The sequence below is a fragment of the Micrasema longulum genome, unplaced genomic scaffold (genome assembly GCF_059751315.1).
Source record: "Micrasema longulum isolate JH-2025_06_02 unplaced genomic scaffold, ASM5975131v1 h1tg000319l, whole genome shotgun sequence".
Classification (NCBI taxonomy): Eukaryota; Metazoa; Arthropoda; class Insecta; order Trichoptera; family Brachycentridae; genus Micrasema; species Micrasema longulum.
The window spans coordinates 908,464-925,080 of NW_028277523.1; the positions used below are offsets into that span (position 1 = coordinate 908,464).

Genomic DNA, 16,617 nt, shown 5'->3' on the forward strand with positions numbered 1-16,617 from the left:
GATAATAATCGTTTGCGATTAAGCACACCCCAACAGATTTATGTCTGACAGACCGGGTCGTATTCATTTTACAACGCGTGTGAAAAGGTAACAGATTTTGTATGCGTTTGCAGGATAAGCGCGGTAAAATATCGGGTAGTATGGATTTGCGTGGCAGGTGTGAAAACGGCCTATATGTTATTAAATTTTCAGGATTTCAATACAGGGGTTGAAGACCATAGAAAAGTATTCCTTATTGTAATTCGACAGTCAGCCACTGCAATGGCAGAAGTTAAATAAAGGGGATGGCTTGCTTAAAATCAACACAAACAGAGAATAAATGGTGAATTCTTTACTTTGTATGAGAAACGGAGGCTGAACCCTGCAAAACGTTCAAGTACACAGTACACAGTATCTAGTATAGGTATAGAATATATTTAAATTTTCCGTGCGAAAACTTGCCGTTTTCCATACGACCCGATAACTTTACCGCATTTATCCTACAAACGCATACAAAATGTGTTACCTTTTCACACGAGTTGTAAAAATCCGACAAATCTGACAATATATATACAAACATACTACGTATTACAGTACGCGTATGTATTTTCATACGTAACGTGATTATTTTGGTATTTAAAATATTTTTAATTTTTAATAAAAGCATATTAACTCAACATTTCATTAAATGTATATAAAAATATTTTTTGTACATTACTTTTATATTTTTTATATGATTTATAAATAATTATACTAATTAGGTTATTTATCAATGATAGGTCATAAGCCCTGTAAATGCCTAGACATTTATACTCTCTTCTCAAAATGTTTTCCCTCTCTGTTGCAACAAATTAAGATAACAAAATTAAATTATACTTTTATTCAAAATTGATTGACTGTCTAACTAGGGTGGGTTATTTACTCGTTCCAAGAAATTAAAAATATAAAAACATAGAATAATTAATATAAAAAAACCTAAAAAACATAGAAAAAATAAAGTAAAGAACTTAATAAAATACATAATAATAAACGTAGTAAAAAACAGTTTTTAAAAAGACGTAGTAAAACACAGTGAAAAACATAGTAAAAAGAAAACAGTAAAATACGAAGTAAAAAAAAAACATAGTAAAAAACGTAGTAAAAGACGTAGGAAAAGACGTTTTATAAAAGACATAAAAAAAATTGTAAAAAATATAGTTAAATACGTAGTAAAAAACTTAGTAAAAAACGTAGTAAAAGATTTGCTAAAATACTTAGTAAAAATAACATAGTATAAAACGTAGGCAAAGACGTTTTATAAAATACAGAAAAAAACAGTAAAAACGTTGTTAAATACTTAGTAAAATAAACATAGTAAATTAAAAACAATAAAAAATGTATTAAAATACGAAGGAAAAAAAACATAGGAAAAAACGTAGTAAAAGATGTTAATAAAACGTAATAAAAAGAAAACCTGTTTAAAATGCTGTAAAATACAAAGTGAAAAAATATAGTAAAAAACGTAGTAAAACACATTAAAAAACAAAGCAAAAAAGAGAACAATAAAATTGAATTCAAATACGTAATAAAATACATAGTAAAAATCATAGCAAAAACGTAGTAAAAGACGTATTAAAAACATAATAAAACCGGTAAAAATAGAAAAATCGATGCGCGATATTATACAATTATTTACTAACACTTAAGTTTTAAATATTAATTATACAATATAACATTATATAACTAAAAAAACTTTTTTCCACGTTAACTAAATGTGTTAACACATTTTCAAACAATCAAACTCTAAAATCAATCTCAGCCCTATACATACTTTCTTTTTATCTACGCGCCACAACTCCTTTATTTTGTATTATAATTTAAAAAATACCTATTATATACATATTTTGATTTCACTGCACAATTTATCTATTCATATCGACGTTTTTTATTGTTTTACATTGAAATATTATTTTGTATTCATTTTATAGGTAGAATTTTTTGTACGAGTCGCGCGAAAGGCTAGGCGGTAAAATCAAATTCGTTTGGTCTTACCGCGCGACCATCCTAAGGTAGGTTATTTGGCCCGAGAAACCAGCGGTAACAAGCGATTAGAAATGTGTGGTAAAATCGCTCGCTTTTAGGCCTCAAACATCAATTTGTCGCGCTTGCCTCAGGCCTTGGTTATGTGTGGCGTTTTTCATACGTTCTCGTTATGTTTGAAATTAACGCGCCCGCTGTTGCCACCGCCTGGGCCCGCACTATGGACGACCCTTAGGCCGTTTTCACACCTGCAACGCAAATCCATACTACCCGATATTTTACCGCGCTTATCCTGCAAACGCATACAAAATCTGTTACCTTTTCACACGCGTTGTAAAATGAATACGACCCGGTCTGTCAGACATAAATCTGTTGGGGTGTGCTTAATCGCAAACGATTATTATCAATATTAATAGTTCGAATAACCGAATTAGATTATTCCCGTAATCGACTTTTTATTTATGGATAATGCGTTGTTTTTTCAAAATACTTATGAAGTATGAAGAATGAAAGAAAAAATATTAATTAAAAATATATAAAATAAATATGCCTACTCTTATAATGCTTTATTGTATACACTAACTAAAAAAATACATAAAAACTTATGTATTGTACTCGTAATATTATTATTATTGTAAAAAAATATTTTTCGGTCATTTCTGTTTAGAAAAAGGTGTTTTTTAATTAGGTATTTTTTCTATTTTTTGTTATTATTATTACCTTTTTTTTTAATAAAAGAAATATTCCTTCACACAGGTTTTATCAAGGGGACCATTGAGAAAGAATGGTGTATTTCTATAAAATAATTTAATAAATATAATAATAATAACGCGTAAATCAGGGAATTTTCATGTACCTAAGTTTTGCTCAACGAAGTTCGGAAAAAGGTTTCTGGAAAGTATTGACCATTCCGAATTTTAAATAAATATTAAAACACGGAAAATCGAATAGCCAATTCAAAAGTGTCGTAATTAAAAAATATTACTTAAATCTTTTTGATAGTGATAGTTATTAATGTTATTTATATAGATGGTGTAAAGTACTATGCTTTATGTTTCTTTTTGTTTTCTTACAATTTCGGATGTATTTACTATGTATGATATTATGTATTGTCACAAAAATGTCTCATTTTTATTTACGGTCCCAAATGAGGTTTTTTTAAATTCCTGGGAGTATAATATCTTAGATATGTATTATATATTTCATAAATAAAATAAAAACAAATATAAATGTATATATATATTGAAATATTCGATACTTTTGAGGCATTTTTTTCAAAACTGTAATTATTTCATATATGTAATACTGTCTGTAGCTCTGATTTAATATAAAGAAATACATTATGCTACATTGCCTCTGTCACTTCAAAACTTTATATTTTTATATTCGTGCTTTTCTTGTCTGATAAATTTATGGGTTTTAATATTTTTTTATTTTTGTTTTGTCCTTAAATAGTACAAACACAATACATGAATGTGTTAATATATTAACCTATATATAATTATTAGTCGGCCTCGTGGTGTAATGATAAGCGCATTTGTCTCCCATGCAAGAGGTCTCGGGTTCGATTCCCGACATGGTTGATAAGAAATATTTATTTAAAAAGGTATTTTCCCACCAGAATATTTCATAGTGCCTGGACTGGTACCTGAAGCGTAAGACTGATCATCTTACCTTCATGTAACAAAAAATGATCAAGATACGCTGCGATTTGAGTACCACTGCAGTAATTTAAGCACCATTAGGTACGGAAAGGGAATGACGACGACGAATTGTTATTAAAATATATAATAATTATTAACATTTCACTAATTAAAAAAATTATTTAAGACCAACTCGAATGCAATCACTTTTTAAGAGCTAACTTATCTGCTACACACATGTTTTATCAACTAACATTCAAATGAAATGATTTTTTTTTGTTCTCTTATTTCTAATGGTCTTTCCTTAAACTCTTCTTTCTGATGGTCCACCTCGGTGAACCAACGAGTTCTGTGTCTTTGTTTTCTTACTAAATGGCAGACTTACTTCATTTTTATTTCTAGTTTCATATCCGAGTTCACACTGATAAGAAAAAATCTTGTTCCCTATGTTCAAAAGATTTTTTGTTCATTTTGTTTATAAACACAATTGTTTTGTATTTTGCTTTCAATACACAGGAATTTGGTTCTATGGAGTTGAGATTTGGTCTCAAAAATTGATAAATTAATTTAACTAAACTAAAATTATTTTTCTGTGTTAAAAACCTAACATGTTTTTTAAAATTGAATTTCATATATTGAAATTGATCAGGCAGAAACCCAAAATTTATGCAAAAGAGCAAAGATAGATATTTTTTATTTGGCTAGGTTGGCATTGATTTTTTTTACTATTTCGTTAGCTTAATAGAAAAAAAACTGTATTATTTTTAAGTATTCAATATATTGTTAGCTATAGAGTGATTTAGACAAGTAAAAAAATACCGAACGTATTAAATATTTTTGATGAATTTTCATAATGTTCCTTTTATTGTAAGAAACATGACTAAATAAGTATTTTTATACACAACGTATTATTATTTAAATTTTGTTTATATGTTTTAATTCGTATATATCTTAAATCTGCTAGTTTTTATTCACAAATGAAATGATAAATTAGGAACCGTTAAGTCAAACGCACAGAAATGTAAATAAAGCACGCTGCTAATTAGCGTATTATTAAATAATATCTGTCGTCTTCATAGAGATCCCATCCCGCCTGACATTAATGTATTTATTTGCTTTACAAACAATGAAAAATAATATACAGAAACATTAAAATAAAAAAATGCACTACTTATTTTTCATCAATTACGTGCAAACACTTTTAATAATATTTTACTTAAACTTAAAATACATATATAAACAAAATGAACAATATAACCCACTTATTTATAATATAAATTAGAAAGGGTATAAATAAATAATATGCACTTATTAGTGCTGTTTTTAGTTTTCATGTAAATTATTTATTATTCGGAAAATATTGCTCTTAAATAAATACCTTTTTTTTTTTAAACTGATATAAAATATTCGATTATAATAACAGGTTTAAAAATATTCATAAGAACATCGCAAAGAGTTTTTACGAATGTGTTAGTGAAAAAGTAATGTACCGCCATTATTCGTTTAAATAAGTTTCGATAATAATATCGATTTATCGTTTATAAAAACGAATATTTCTTTATATTAAAGTAAATTTATATATACATCGGTAAAATTTATATTGAAATACATTATCACCAAACCCCTATCAGAACCTAATGGTGCATAGGCCAGTGCATTGTTAATTTGAATGTATATATGATTTAAATCATTATATAGACATAATAAAGTAATAATTGCATACAATAAATATTAACGTATGCGAGTGTATAAGTCCTTGTTTACACCTTCAACTTTAGTAAGCAGAAAATTAACTATCAACAAAATTACCAAAACAATCAAATTATACAAAAAAAAAAAGATTTTTTTTTGTACAATTTGACTGTCTAGTTTCGGCTACAAAATGTTTCCCTCTTTAGGGTTATCTAACAAGTAAACATACATAATACATATATTATATATTCGGTTGTGTAAGCAAATACAGTGGATTACAAAACAGTATTTTTTATTCTCAAATAAAAATTATATATTACGATGATCCACAATATTAGATTTACAAACATCTAAAATAATACAATGACATTATGTTCATCACCATCAAACTCTTATTCGCACCCAATGGTGCATAAGGTACTGGAGGTGCAAGTAATGATGTACCGCGGGAAAATTCCCGAAAGCGTAATTCCCCGGAGCAGGAGTACATTCCTCCACATACCCGAAACCGTTTTAAAGACTGTGGGTCTTCCTATCGGTTTTAATCATTCAAAAAAACAATATTTTGGTCAATAAATGAGTAGATCTTTTGAAATTTCTAATTTCGTATATTATTTCAATTCAATTTAACTTTATTACGTTCACTGCCCCTTTCACTGTGAGTTTGAAAGATTATATGGAGTGTCTTAGTCGGATATTGTCATTCATCCTTATGAACATACATGTGTATATTGCAAGCATAAATGGTAGCAAAAACGATATTTACTTGTATCGCAATAAATTCGAGATGCAAGGCGGTAAAATCTCCGCGGTATTTTACGGTAATTTTCGATAAGAAATGAATATGACGTACTAATTTTTATTTTTCGAAGATGCAACAAATACAAGTAGCTTTGTTTTAGGACACGTTACATGACAGTGAAAACCAGGTTTAGATCCATCGGGTGGTTTTCAAGATTTATTATAAGTATGGGACGTTCAAGGTCATTCGGTGTGTACTTTTTTAATTTTTTTGACAAAAAAAGTGATCATATTTTGAAACTTAACAGGATCGGTGGACATAATGCCCTTAGCCCTCCCGTGCCTAAGGGGGGTATCTGGGGTCCCCCAGGTAGCATATTTGTTCAATACCTTTTTTGTTAATCATCATATTGATTTCATTTTATGCATAACTCTACTCCATTATGTTACAAATGTATCGAAAATATTAAAATATTTTTCCGCGGAACTCTTTTAATAATAATTCACATTTGTCTTTGTTTCCCCCCCGCGCAAACAGCATGCATCACAATTCATTTGCTATTTGCTCCACAGTTTAGTGATCTTTGATACTTCGGTCAATTTCCAGTTTACGCGAGTAAGATTTTGCATGCTAAGGGTGTTTAGAAAAAAGTATTATTATGACATTCACGCATTTATGTGAATTGTTATTATTGAAAATGGATAAATTCCTGAAAAGATCATCAGAACCATCAACGTCTAGCGGGAGTAGTGGAATAAAGAAAAAACGTCTTTATGACGACATTTATTTAAAATTTGGGTTTACTGTGATTGACAGTAAACCGCAGTACGTAATTTGCTTTGAAATTTTGTCAAAGCATGAAGCCATCGTAGTTGGTACGCCACCTAAACACAAAACATCCTAATGAAAAAAATAAACCCGTGGAATTTTTTGAGCGAAAATTAAAAGCTCTTGAACGTCAAAAAACTGCTATAGGACAAATGTCCAACCTGAATGAGAAAGCGTTGCTCGCTAGTAATCGAGTAGCTTTTCGTGTGGCTAAAGCAGGGAAATCTCACACTATTGCCGAAAATTTATGTTTGGCAAGCAAGAGGTCAAAAAGCTCAAAAGTATACCTCTCTCTGACAATACCATTCAACGCAGGATAAGCAATATGGCGACTGATGTTCGTGATCAAGTCATAGAAAAAATAATGAAAAGTTCTTTTGTATCCTTGCAATTTGATGAATCAACGGATATTGCGAGTTGTGCGCAATTTGTAGCTTTTGTGCGTTTTGAATCCAATGAAATAATAATGGAAAAAATACTATTTTGCAAAGCACTTCCCAAAAATACTACAGGTCAATGCTTGCATGACATGTTCCTTTAAGCTACGCAAGATATGAATATCGATTGGGCACAAAAATGCATTGCTATTTGTAGTGACGGAGCAAAAGCCATGACTGGTGCAAAGAGTGGATTTATTGCTAAACTGAAAGAACAGATGCCAAACTCTTGTTGGATGCATTGCTTTCATCATCGCCAAGCTCTTGCAGCCAAATCCTTACCGCAAGAATACAGTCAAGTTCTTAGTATTATTATTAACATTGTAAATTCTATTAAAGGAAAAGCGTTGCAGACTCGATTGTTTCGAATCATTTGTGAAGATATGGGGACACACACCGTAATTTGCTTTACCATACAGAAGTTAGGTGGTTATCAAAAGGCAAAGTACTGACCAGAGTTATGGAACTTCACGCTGAACTATTAGTATATTTACAGCAAGCCAAGTCACATTACTCTGAATTCATTTTTGACCCGGAATTTCTTTTAAAATTGGCTTTTCTTTCTGACTTATTTGACCATTTAAATAACTTGAATAAAAGTCTTCAAGGGTGTGATGAAAATGTCATTACAGCAAAAGACAAACTCCATGGCTTTATAAAAAAAAATGAATTGTGGTCATCATATATAAATCAAAATAACTTTGATTCATTTTCGTCCACACAGTCTTTCATTGAAGAAGTCTGAAGCGAGATCAACATCAACTCATATATATCTTGTATGAAAACGGTGTTACATAATTTGAAGAAAGAATTGTGCCATTACTTCTCACTGCAAGAGATATCGGATAACACTGGGCAAAGATGGATCTTAAATCCGTTTTTAAATGCAGCTATAAACGAGGCAAATTTAGCAACTAAGCTCAAAGAGAATCTGCTGGAACTATCTGCCGACGGGATGTTATACTTGGAATTCAAGTCTGAAAATTTGGATAAGTTTTGGTTAAAAAGAAAAACAGAATACCCGGAATTAACAACCGAGGCTTTGAAGTGTTTGATTCCATTTTCTACCTCGTACTTGTGCGAGTTGGCATTTTCATCAATGGCGCGAATAAAATGTAAACTAAGAAATCGCTTAAATTTGGAAAACGATTTAATACTAAATGTGGCGAAAACGGATCCACGATGGGAGTAATTAATTGAACAAACTCAAGCGCAACCTTCACATTAAAATGAACGAAGATAAGCAAGCACAGATGTAATCATTTTCTATTTAAACACATTTTTCATATTTATTTTCTTTGTAATAACATGTTTTGAACTAGCATTTTTCTGACTTGTATGATTGATTATAGGGAAATTTTGTTAAATATAATAATTTGAACTCTTATCAACTTTTTATTTAAGTCTCACAAATTATATGTTGTATAAAAAACTGAAGTTTTCTCGACCTCTCGCGACCCACAGGTTAAAAAACAGTGGTATGGTATACCGGAAATGAACGATTCATTCGATTATTTCATTCATTCCATTACTAATCACTCGATTAGTAAATTTAGTCGATTATTTTCATCTCTAGCCGCAACTGACCAATGATATTTTGTCGCGCCAATATATTTAAAAAAAAACGTAATAATGTGACAAAGGCAGAATGGCCCTCTGGCGAAATAAGACTGAACTTAATGGGTGACTTTGTTCCTCCAGATAAAAGGATGTTTTTAAGGCACATTGGCATAGAATTTAGAATTCACTTTAACTCATTTTTAGAATTTTTAAAATTATCTTTAAAACATCAAATATTATTATTTAACATGAGATAAAAATATCCATTTTATGTAAAATAAAATTAGTTTTATTTTTTAAGTTCAAAGTTCGTTAATTAAATTACTCTTGTTAAATACTCTGTTGTGTCAATCAATGTTTCTGCGTGTACAATAAAAAAATAAAGAAATTAACTAATTGCTTTTTTTTATTTTACATTATTTGTGTTATGATTGTATTTTTTTGCAATCTGGCAACATTACGCGGTGACTTCATGAATGCGCGCGGCGAAAGTGGGGCAAAGTGGGGGCTTTTTTGGACACAGTCCGATGTATTTAAAGATGATTCTACGCTCCTTCTGGACTATTCTTAATTCTATGCTTCTAACTTTTTTTCCACTCATCATATTGAAGATGTTAGTATTTATAAACCTTGAGGACGCAAATCAGAAAATTTTGCAAAAAACGGCACGTAAATCTATCGAGCCATTTTTGAGTTTTGGCGAGACTAATAACGGCGATTCATTTTTATATATATAGATCTACACGACTATTCTTAATCCTATGATTTACACATTCGTTAGTAATATATACAAGTTAGTGTGTTAGTATTTCAGAAGCTAGGAATGTGTGTCAGGATAGAGGTGTGTGGCAGTCCATCCTCTCTGCCTACTGAACACTACATCAAATGGCGTGATGGTGGTAAGAGTAGTCAGCATTACTTCACAAGTCAAACCCATTACGTTATGCTAACAGCGAAGATAGAATAACGTAACGAATCAAAAAAATTGACAACATGTACAGAAAAATATGTCTATATTATGTATTCTGCGAGCGAATTGTCCTATTAATGGGTGAATTCTGACTTGTATTTGTACGGCTTCTGAGTGCGTAAATATACGAACTATGCCTTTTATATGGGACTTGTTACACATTATTCATTATTATTATTTAAATATGCATCAATTTAAATTTGTATGGTTTTGAAATTCACCATACATTTTTCAGAATAAGATTGTCCCATAGGGCGTGAAACATCTCGTTTTCATGTTTTTTTTATTTGTTAAAGACAATCAAACTAAATTTGTTGCAACAGAGAGGTAAAACATTTTTGATAAGGGAATATGGAAGTCTAGGCATTTACAGGGCTTATGATCCGTCATTTATTTAGTTTTTTTTCCACATAATAAACAAAAACAATTTTATATACAGCTTTATTGGGCGAGGACGGGAGAGTTGTGATATAGGTAGAAAGTGGAATGTTAATATTGGAGAGATCTGAAAGGAATCCAGGATTACAATCGTTTATTTGGTACCAAATTTACCAAAATCAAATGAAAATATGTTTTTTTAAAGGTTGATCATAGATTAGACTGTTTGGGCAAAATATCCATCCAGGGCAAAATTGGACGGTTTCGCGGTATATCGTTGTCTTAAGCAAAAAGCCAGAATTTTGTATTTTAAAAAACATTGATAATATAATTTATAAAAATATTAAATAAAAATTATGATTTTTTATCCTCTTTTTCTCTGTGACATGTTTGGAATCATGTATAATATTGCTAATTATTGCTACCCATAATTTTATAGACAGTCGGTCAACCCGAAATCAATTGGTGTAAATAAATTGTTCATTGGTATAAACGTAAACCAAGTAATTAAAATATAAATGATATATTATGTTTTATTTTTAGGAACAAGAAAATGGATTGGTCCAAGGATCCATTCATTTTGAATTAAATACATCAGAATTTGAGTCACTCTCTAGATATGCTGACAGTACAGAACCTCTCACCCATGCAGAGCTCAGGACTATCGATGGACTTTTATCAGAGAAAATTGTTAATGTTTCCATACCCCGAAACTTAGAAATATGTATGGAACTATTTTTGATGTGGAGTCTAAATTACCGTGTTCGTATAATCTATGTGTATTTTTAAAATGCCTTTTAATGACACTTGTATGTTGATGTAAGAACTACAATATGTATATCTGTAAATAATGAACTTTTAATAGTATTGCAGGGAGACTTCGAGTATTTATAATTTTTTATTTTTTTATTTTCAGCTTGAAATCATATTGAGCGGCATATTATTCACATGCTTATATTTGATATACAAATCGCTGCTCCCATTCCGAAGAGTACTTTTTATTTCATTTTGCATAGCATCATTGGCCTGGGAAATTAGAATAAACGTTATGGTAAATATAAATATATAATTTGATTTTAAAATGTATGAATTAATTTTAATAATCCAATATCTTGCATACAAACCATGTCTAAACAGGCTCATAATTACATCACGCCAATTTCAACAAGTCTTAAATTATTATTTATACTCACATAAGTATTTTTTTTTAAATTCCTTGAGAAGCTAAATGCTAAACCGCATTTCTCTTTATTCAGGAATGTTCAGTTGTTTGAATGATTGAATTACAGTATTTTTAAGAACGATCGTCTGACAATTCTACTTATTGACTTGCTGACTCCCAAATCCACGGAGTCCACGAAATTTCCATTTTGGTTTGGTAAATCTATTTGGATTTGTTCATGTCACCATCAACCATAAATATAATGGAATTGATTTATTTATAATTAGAGTTTAATAAATCGTGGGTATACTGGCAAAAAACGTTAACTTGTAAATATGCGGATTTGACTTAATGATGCAGTCTTTGATGCTCTACAAACTGGCAAAATACACTAAGCCATATTAAATTTCATATATCTGTGGTTTTAAAAATAAATTTAAGGTTAAGTCGTATAACGGGTATTTTATTCAGGCTAAAAGCTTTAAATAACTTAATACAAAATTAAGAAAGGGAAAAATTAAAAACATGTTCTTAAATGAGCACTTAACATCTTACCACATTTAAATAAGATATAAAAGAGTAAAATTGGAACAAAACTTAAATGCTTAAATTCTCGAAACGGGGATTTGAGAGTTGAAGTTTTTTACTAGAATACCCACAAAATAATATGCTTCATTGTTGCCTGAACGTCAAGAGACCACTATGGAAAAATCATACTAAAAACAGCTATACATATATGGCAAATGGGAATAGACATGGTGATGATGCACAAGAATAACCAGATTAATAAAATAAAAAAATACTATATTCAATTAATGATTCTGATTGTCAAGAGAAAAATGTTAAAAATGTTACTTTCTTTGTTATGTATATGTTTGTGTGGAGAGATTACTGTTTTAGAAGCTCAGTTCAATTAATCTAAAATGAAAATAATATTTTCAGGAAGCTGAATTAAAGGACTATAAAGAATCCATAAAACAATTTAAATGTCCTTGGTATCATTTTGGTTTTGGAGAATGTCAACCAGCACTTGAAAATAGAATATCACATTTCTGGCATATGTTGCACCCTTTGAAAATATTTGGAAACTTATTCAATAAACTGATCGCCAATCACATAATCATGATGTTCAATATGTTCCACAAATTCACTATCACTATAGGAGGTAAGAGAACGCTACCGAATCACATAACTTCAAAGTGTAAACAATAAAATTAACTTGATATTTATGTATAACTTGGTATCCTACGAGGATCAAAATCTAGTAATTTTCTAAAAGGGCTTGGACATACTCTGAATATAATTGAATTATATGGAGGTGATAAACGCCATTTTCTTCACAAAATAGGAAAACATGCCATTCAACAGAACTAATTAAAAATATTGTTTTTGGAATAAATTTATAATAATTATAAGTATTTAGAGTATCTCCAAATATTTATAGAGACACGTTCCATTCTCCTTCCCTTCTTTGTTGAAATATCTATGAAAAGAATAAATTTGAAACAATTAACAGATGGACCAGAGAAAGATGAAAGCAATGTAAACTTCGCCTTTGATAAATTTGCAAACTTATTTAGTTTTTCTGATATATAATATTCAATATATAATATTTATAAATTTTACTTCATAACATTTTTTTTGGAACTGACCATATTCGCTTAACTTAAGAAAACCTTGACAACCTCGAAATATTCGATTAAAATTAAAAATTATTTTTAAAATATTTTTTATTTTTATTTTTAATAATTGATAAAAAATATATAGAAAAATGAGAGTGAGAGAGAGATGTTGGTGTCTTTGTTGAGCGCCAGTTATTCGTAGATAAAAACAATTAGATTAAATTGCATTCAGTCGCAATTATATTGATGTGGAGGGGTAAGAATGGAACAAAAATAAGTTGCGTTGGCTATAAGTAACCTAACTCAGAATTAGCCTTAACCTACTTAAACAATAAACTTAAAATTAACCTTACGCCCTGATGCGGCGGCGCGGCGTAGAACGCGAAGGCGGCGTGGGTCCTTGGCATGGCGCGTGTGGGCGGCGGCGTTGTGCATCGTAGGGGGGCAGCATCTGGCTGCGGCGTCAGGGTAGCTAGGACGGCGGCGTCCAGCTGCGGTGAGGTGTACTGCGTGAGCGGCGGCGTGGCTTCAATAAAAATAAAAAGCCACAAGCCGCCAGCGTCAGAGTATCTCAGTATAGGATTTGAGTGAACGTAGGATACATAAGTCACGCGTGACGTCATCAACCCTTTTGGCCAGTTATGGGCCGTTTTATTTCTATCAAACTTTTAATAGGAAATTATAAATGCAAACATTAGATTCAGATTTTTATAGTAAAATGGTCGCAATCGTAAAAATATTCTTTATTTACTGAATACATTTAAAACCATATCCCCAGTTTATGAAAATACCCTATTGTCTAACAACGTATTTCTTTGGCAAAGTTTTATTTGATGTTTTTTTTGTTTTTCTTAGAATTAGGTTAAACACTTCAACCATGCAATTACTAGTACTATTAAATGTGTGTTTTTTTTTTTACTAACTTTGTTGTTTATTTAATAACGGTGTTCTTTTTTTAAATATTGTAAACTGTATAAATGTGTTTTTTTTTGTGCTCTGATCCCTGTCTTTTTTTTAAATAATAGCAAAATACTGTTTCATTATTTTATATTTTTCAAATCATTTTGTAAAACATTGCCTTTTAGCAATTACAGTCTGAGAATTAGGGGCACTTTAAAGTATTGTAATTTTTATAGTCAATTCTAGAACTAGAATGCGAAATTGTGTAGGTTGTTTTAAGTATATAAATAACGAGATTTATTGTTTATCAATAAGTGTGTATACATATTTTCACCTATATAATTTGCACTGTGCATTTCTTAAGTGATTGATTTTTTCGCTGTAATCCAAAAGAGACTGAAAACATTTAATATAATATCAGGATTTTAACTTTAAACAATCCACCAGCACTTCAAAGTCCGATTATATCAGAATATGTTCTTCAGAGATATCTCACTGTTGCTGTGGGCTAGGGATATCTAATTTTAACAATATTTACTATCAAACTTTGGATTGCGTTTATTTAATCTTTGTACGAGTATATCCTCAAATCTGGCAATAGCAGAGCATTGCGAGGTTTAGCTCGTATGTACGAGTAATAAAAGTACTAATGTATTAATTTTTATCTTTTTCAGAAAACACACCCTTTGGATTAGGATATGTTACATATACATTATTAAATGCCATTATTTTAACGCTTCTTCTTTACTATGTTTTTGCCTTTGTATTGAATTATATATTCAACATGCCCATTTCACTAGTCAATCTTTTCCTTAATTTCAATTTAAAATTTAATGAGCGTATTCAATATCTTACTTCAAACGAAAAAGGCTCAAACAAGGAAAAAAGCTTAATAGAAAAAAGCTCAAAGGAGGAAAGCTCAAAGGAGGAAAGCTCAAAGGAAAGAAGCTCAAAGGAAAGAAGCTCAAAGGAAAGAAGCTTAATTGAAAAAAGCTCGAAAGAAAAAAGCTCAAAGGAAAGAAGCTCAAAGGAAAGAAGCTTAATTGAAAAAAGCTCGAAAGAAAAAAGCTCGAAGGAAAAAAGCTTGAATGAAAAAAGCTCGAAGGAAAAAAGCTCAATTAAAATAAGCTCTAAGGAAAAAAGCTCAATAAAAATAAGTTCAAAGGAAAAAAGCTTAAATGAATAAGCTAAAAGAAAAAAGCTCAAAAGAAAATAGCTCAAATATATATATATCAACACTAATTTATGACACACAGATAATTTGGATGCAAAACTTTAAAAATTCCCTAAAGATGTGATCTCTATCTTAAATCTAAATCTTTTTAAAACAATAATAAAAAAAAACAGAAAAGTAAATCAAGACAGGTACCTAAAATTTTAAATACAAGGGATAGTTTTTTTAACATTTTATAGGATACATGTCCACGCTAAAGTACTGGCATTTTTACAAAAATTTTTAAAAAGGTACGCTCATCGTGATTAATTCATTGAAACATCTGTACTACGAGGTGTATTAAATAAGTAAGTTCCGTTTGACAGGTTGAAGACGGTACATATTTAAAAAAAAAAAGATGATTGTTAAAAAAACTTTAGACCTTTATTAACAATTTTTCTACATCCCCCCCTCACTATTTTGTGGGCACTTGTAAGCGCGACACGAGCTTTTGTATTCCCTCTTCATAAAAGGAGAGGCTCACTTCATTAGTTATCACGCTCACACTATCACAACCTTTATTGAACTGTCTAACCCATCTCCTTACCGTTCACACGTTCTCCGTACACCTCACAGATCTGTCGATTTATGTGGACTGCTTTTTTATGTTCTTCGCATTGAGGAACCGAATTACAGACCTTTTCTCACGAGGGGCAGGATTTTTAATTTGATCAGCATTTTAAACAAACACCACGAAGCGTTCACAACAGTCGGCTAGCTCATAATAGCGTCAACCCCGAGGTAAGTACCGCGCATGCGTGAAACTTCCATCGCAGCGTTGGAATCCCAAGAAATATAAACCTCGTAGTTATCTAAAAAATATCTGTCATATGTATCTGCTATTTAAGTGAATCAAGCCCATTGTAAATAAAGGTTTTAAAAGGAATCAATTCAAACTATAGTAACACAATTTTTTTAAAGAACGTTGCCACTTTTAACTTCGACAATCAAAAAATATCAGGAAAAATGAAGTTTCTCTCTTGTAAGTTGACTTTTCGCAGATTCACAGTTTCGGCATGAACCCGACCCCTGTACTTAACTACTCTTAATAGTATCTATAATAATGGTCGAAAACTGCAACGACCGGCAGATGTAAGATATTAATCCTTCTTCAGCCCGGGTGTTCTTTTAAGATTTACTCTCCTACCTACCGAAATTTAAAAGTGGCGAGTTTTATTTTTTACTTACTGGAATCCCTAAGTTCGTCTTTATTTTTTTCTGCTTATGTTATTCGGCATTACAAAGAAAAGTTATTTTTTTGTCTATTGGCTGCTTTGTATTAGAGCGAATTTATATTGTTCTTCTAAATTATATTTAAGGCAAGTTTGGAATATATTTCACTAAAATTAAACATGTTTAATTTGTAAACGTATATTGTAACACGCTTCATGAACTTAGCCCATTTATTATCAGTTTGAGACCTATTGATGTTAACTAATTTCTAAATAAAATATTTTTTTAAAATAAATACA

At 30.5% G+C, this 16,617-nt stretch overlaps 1 protein-coding gene across 1 annotated transcript in view; it reads left to right on the forward strand.

The window, feature by feature from the left end:
• Positions 1–16,186, forward strand: part of LOC148282550 (uncharacterized) — a 29,622-nt gene extending 13,436 nt beyond the window's left edge. Inside the window, exons 3-6 of the mRNA XM_088224912.1 lie at positions 10,792–11,010; positions 11,165–11,299; positions 12,353–12,575; positions 14,607–16,186. Of these exons, the coding sequence (XP_088081038.1) occupies positions 10,792–11,010; positions 11,165–11,299; positions 12,353–12,575; positions 14,607–15,118 (1,089 nt within the window). The 3' untranslated portion in view covers positions 15,119–16,186. The remainder of the gene's footprint in view (positions 1–10,791; positions 11,011–11,164; positions 11,300–12,352; positions 12,576–14,606) is intronic.
• Positions 16,187–16,617: the final 431 nt, after the last annotated feature.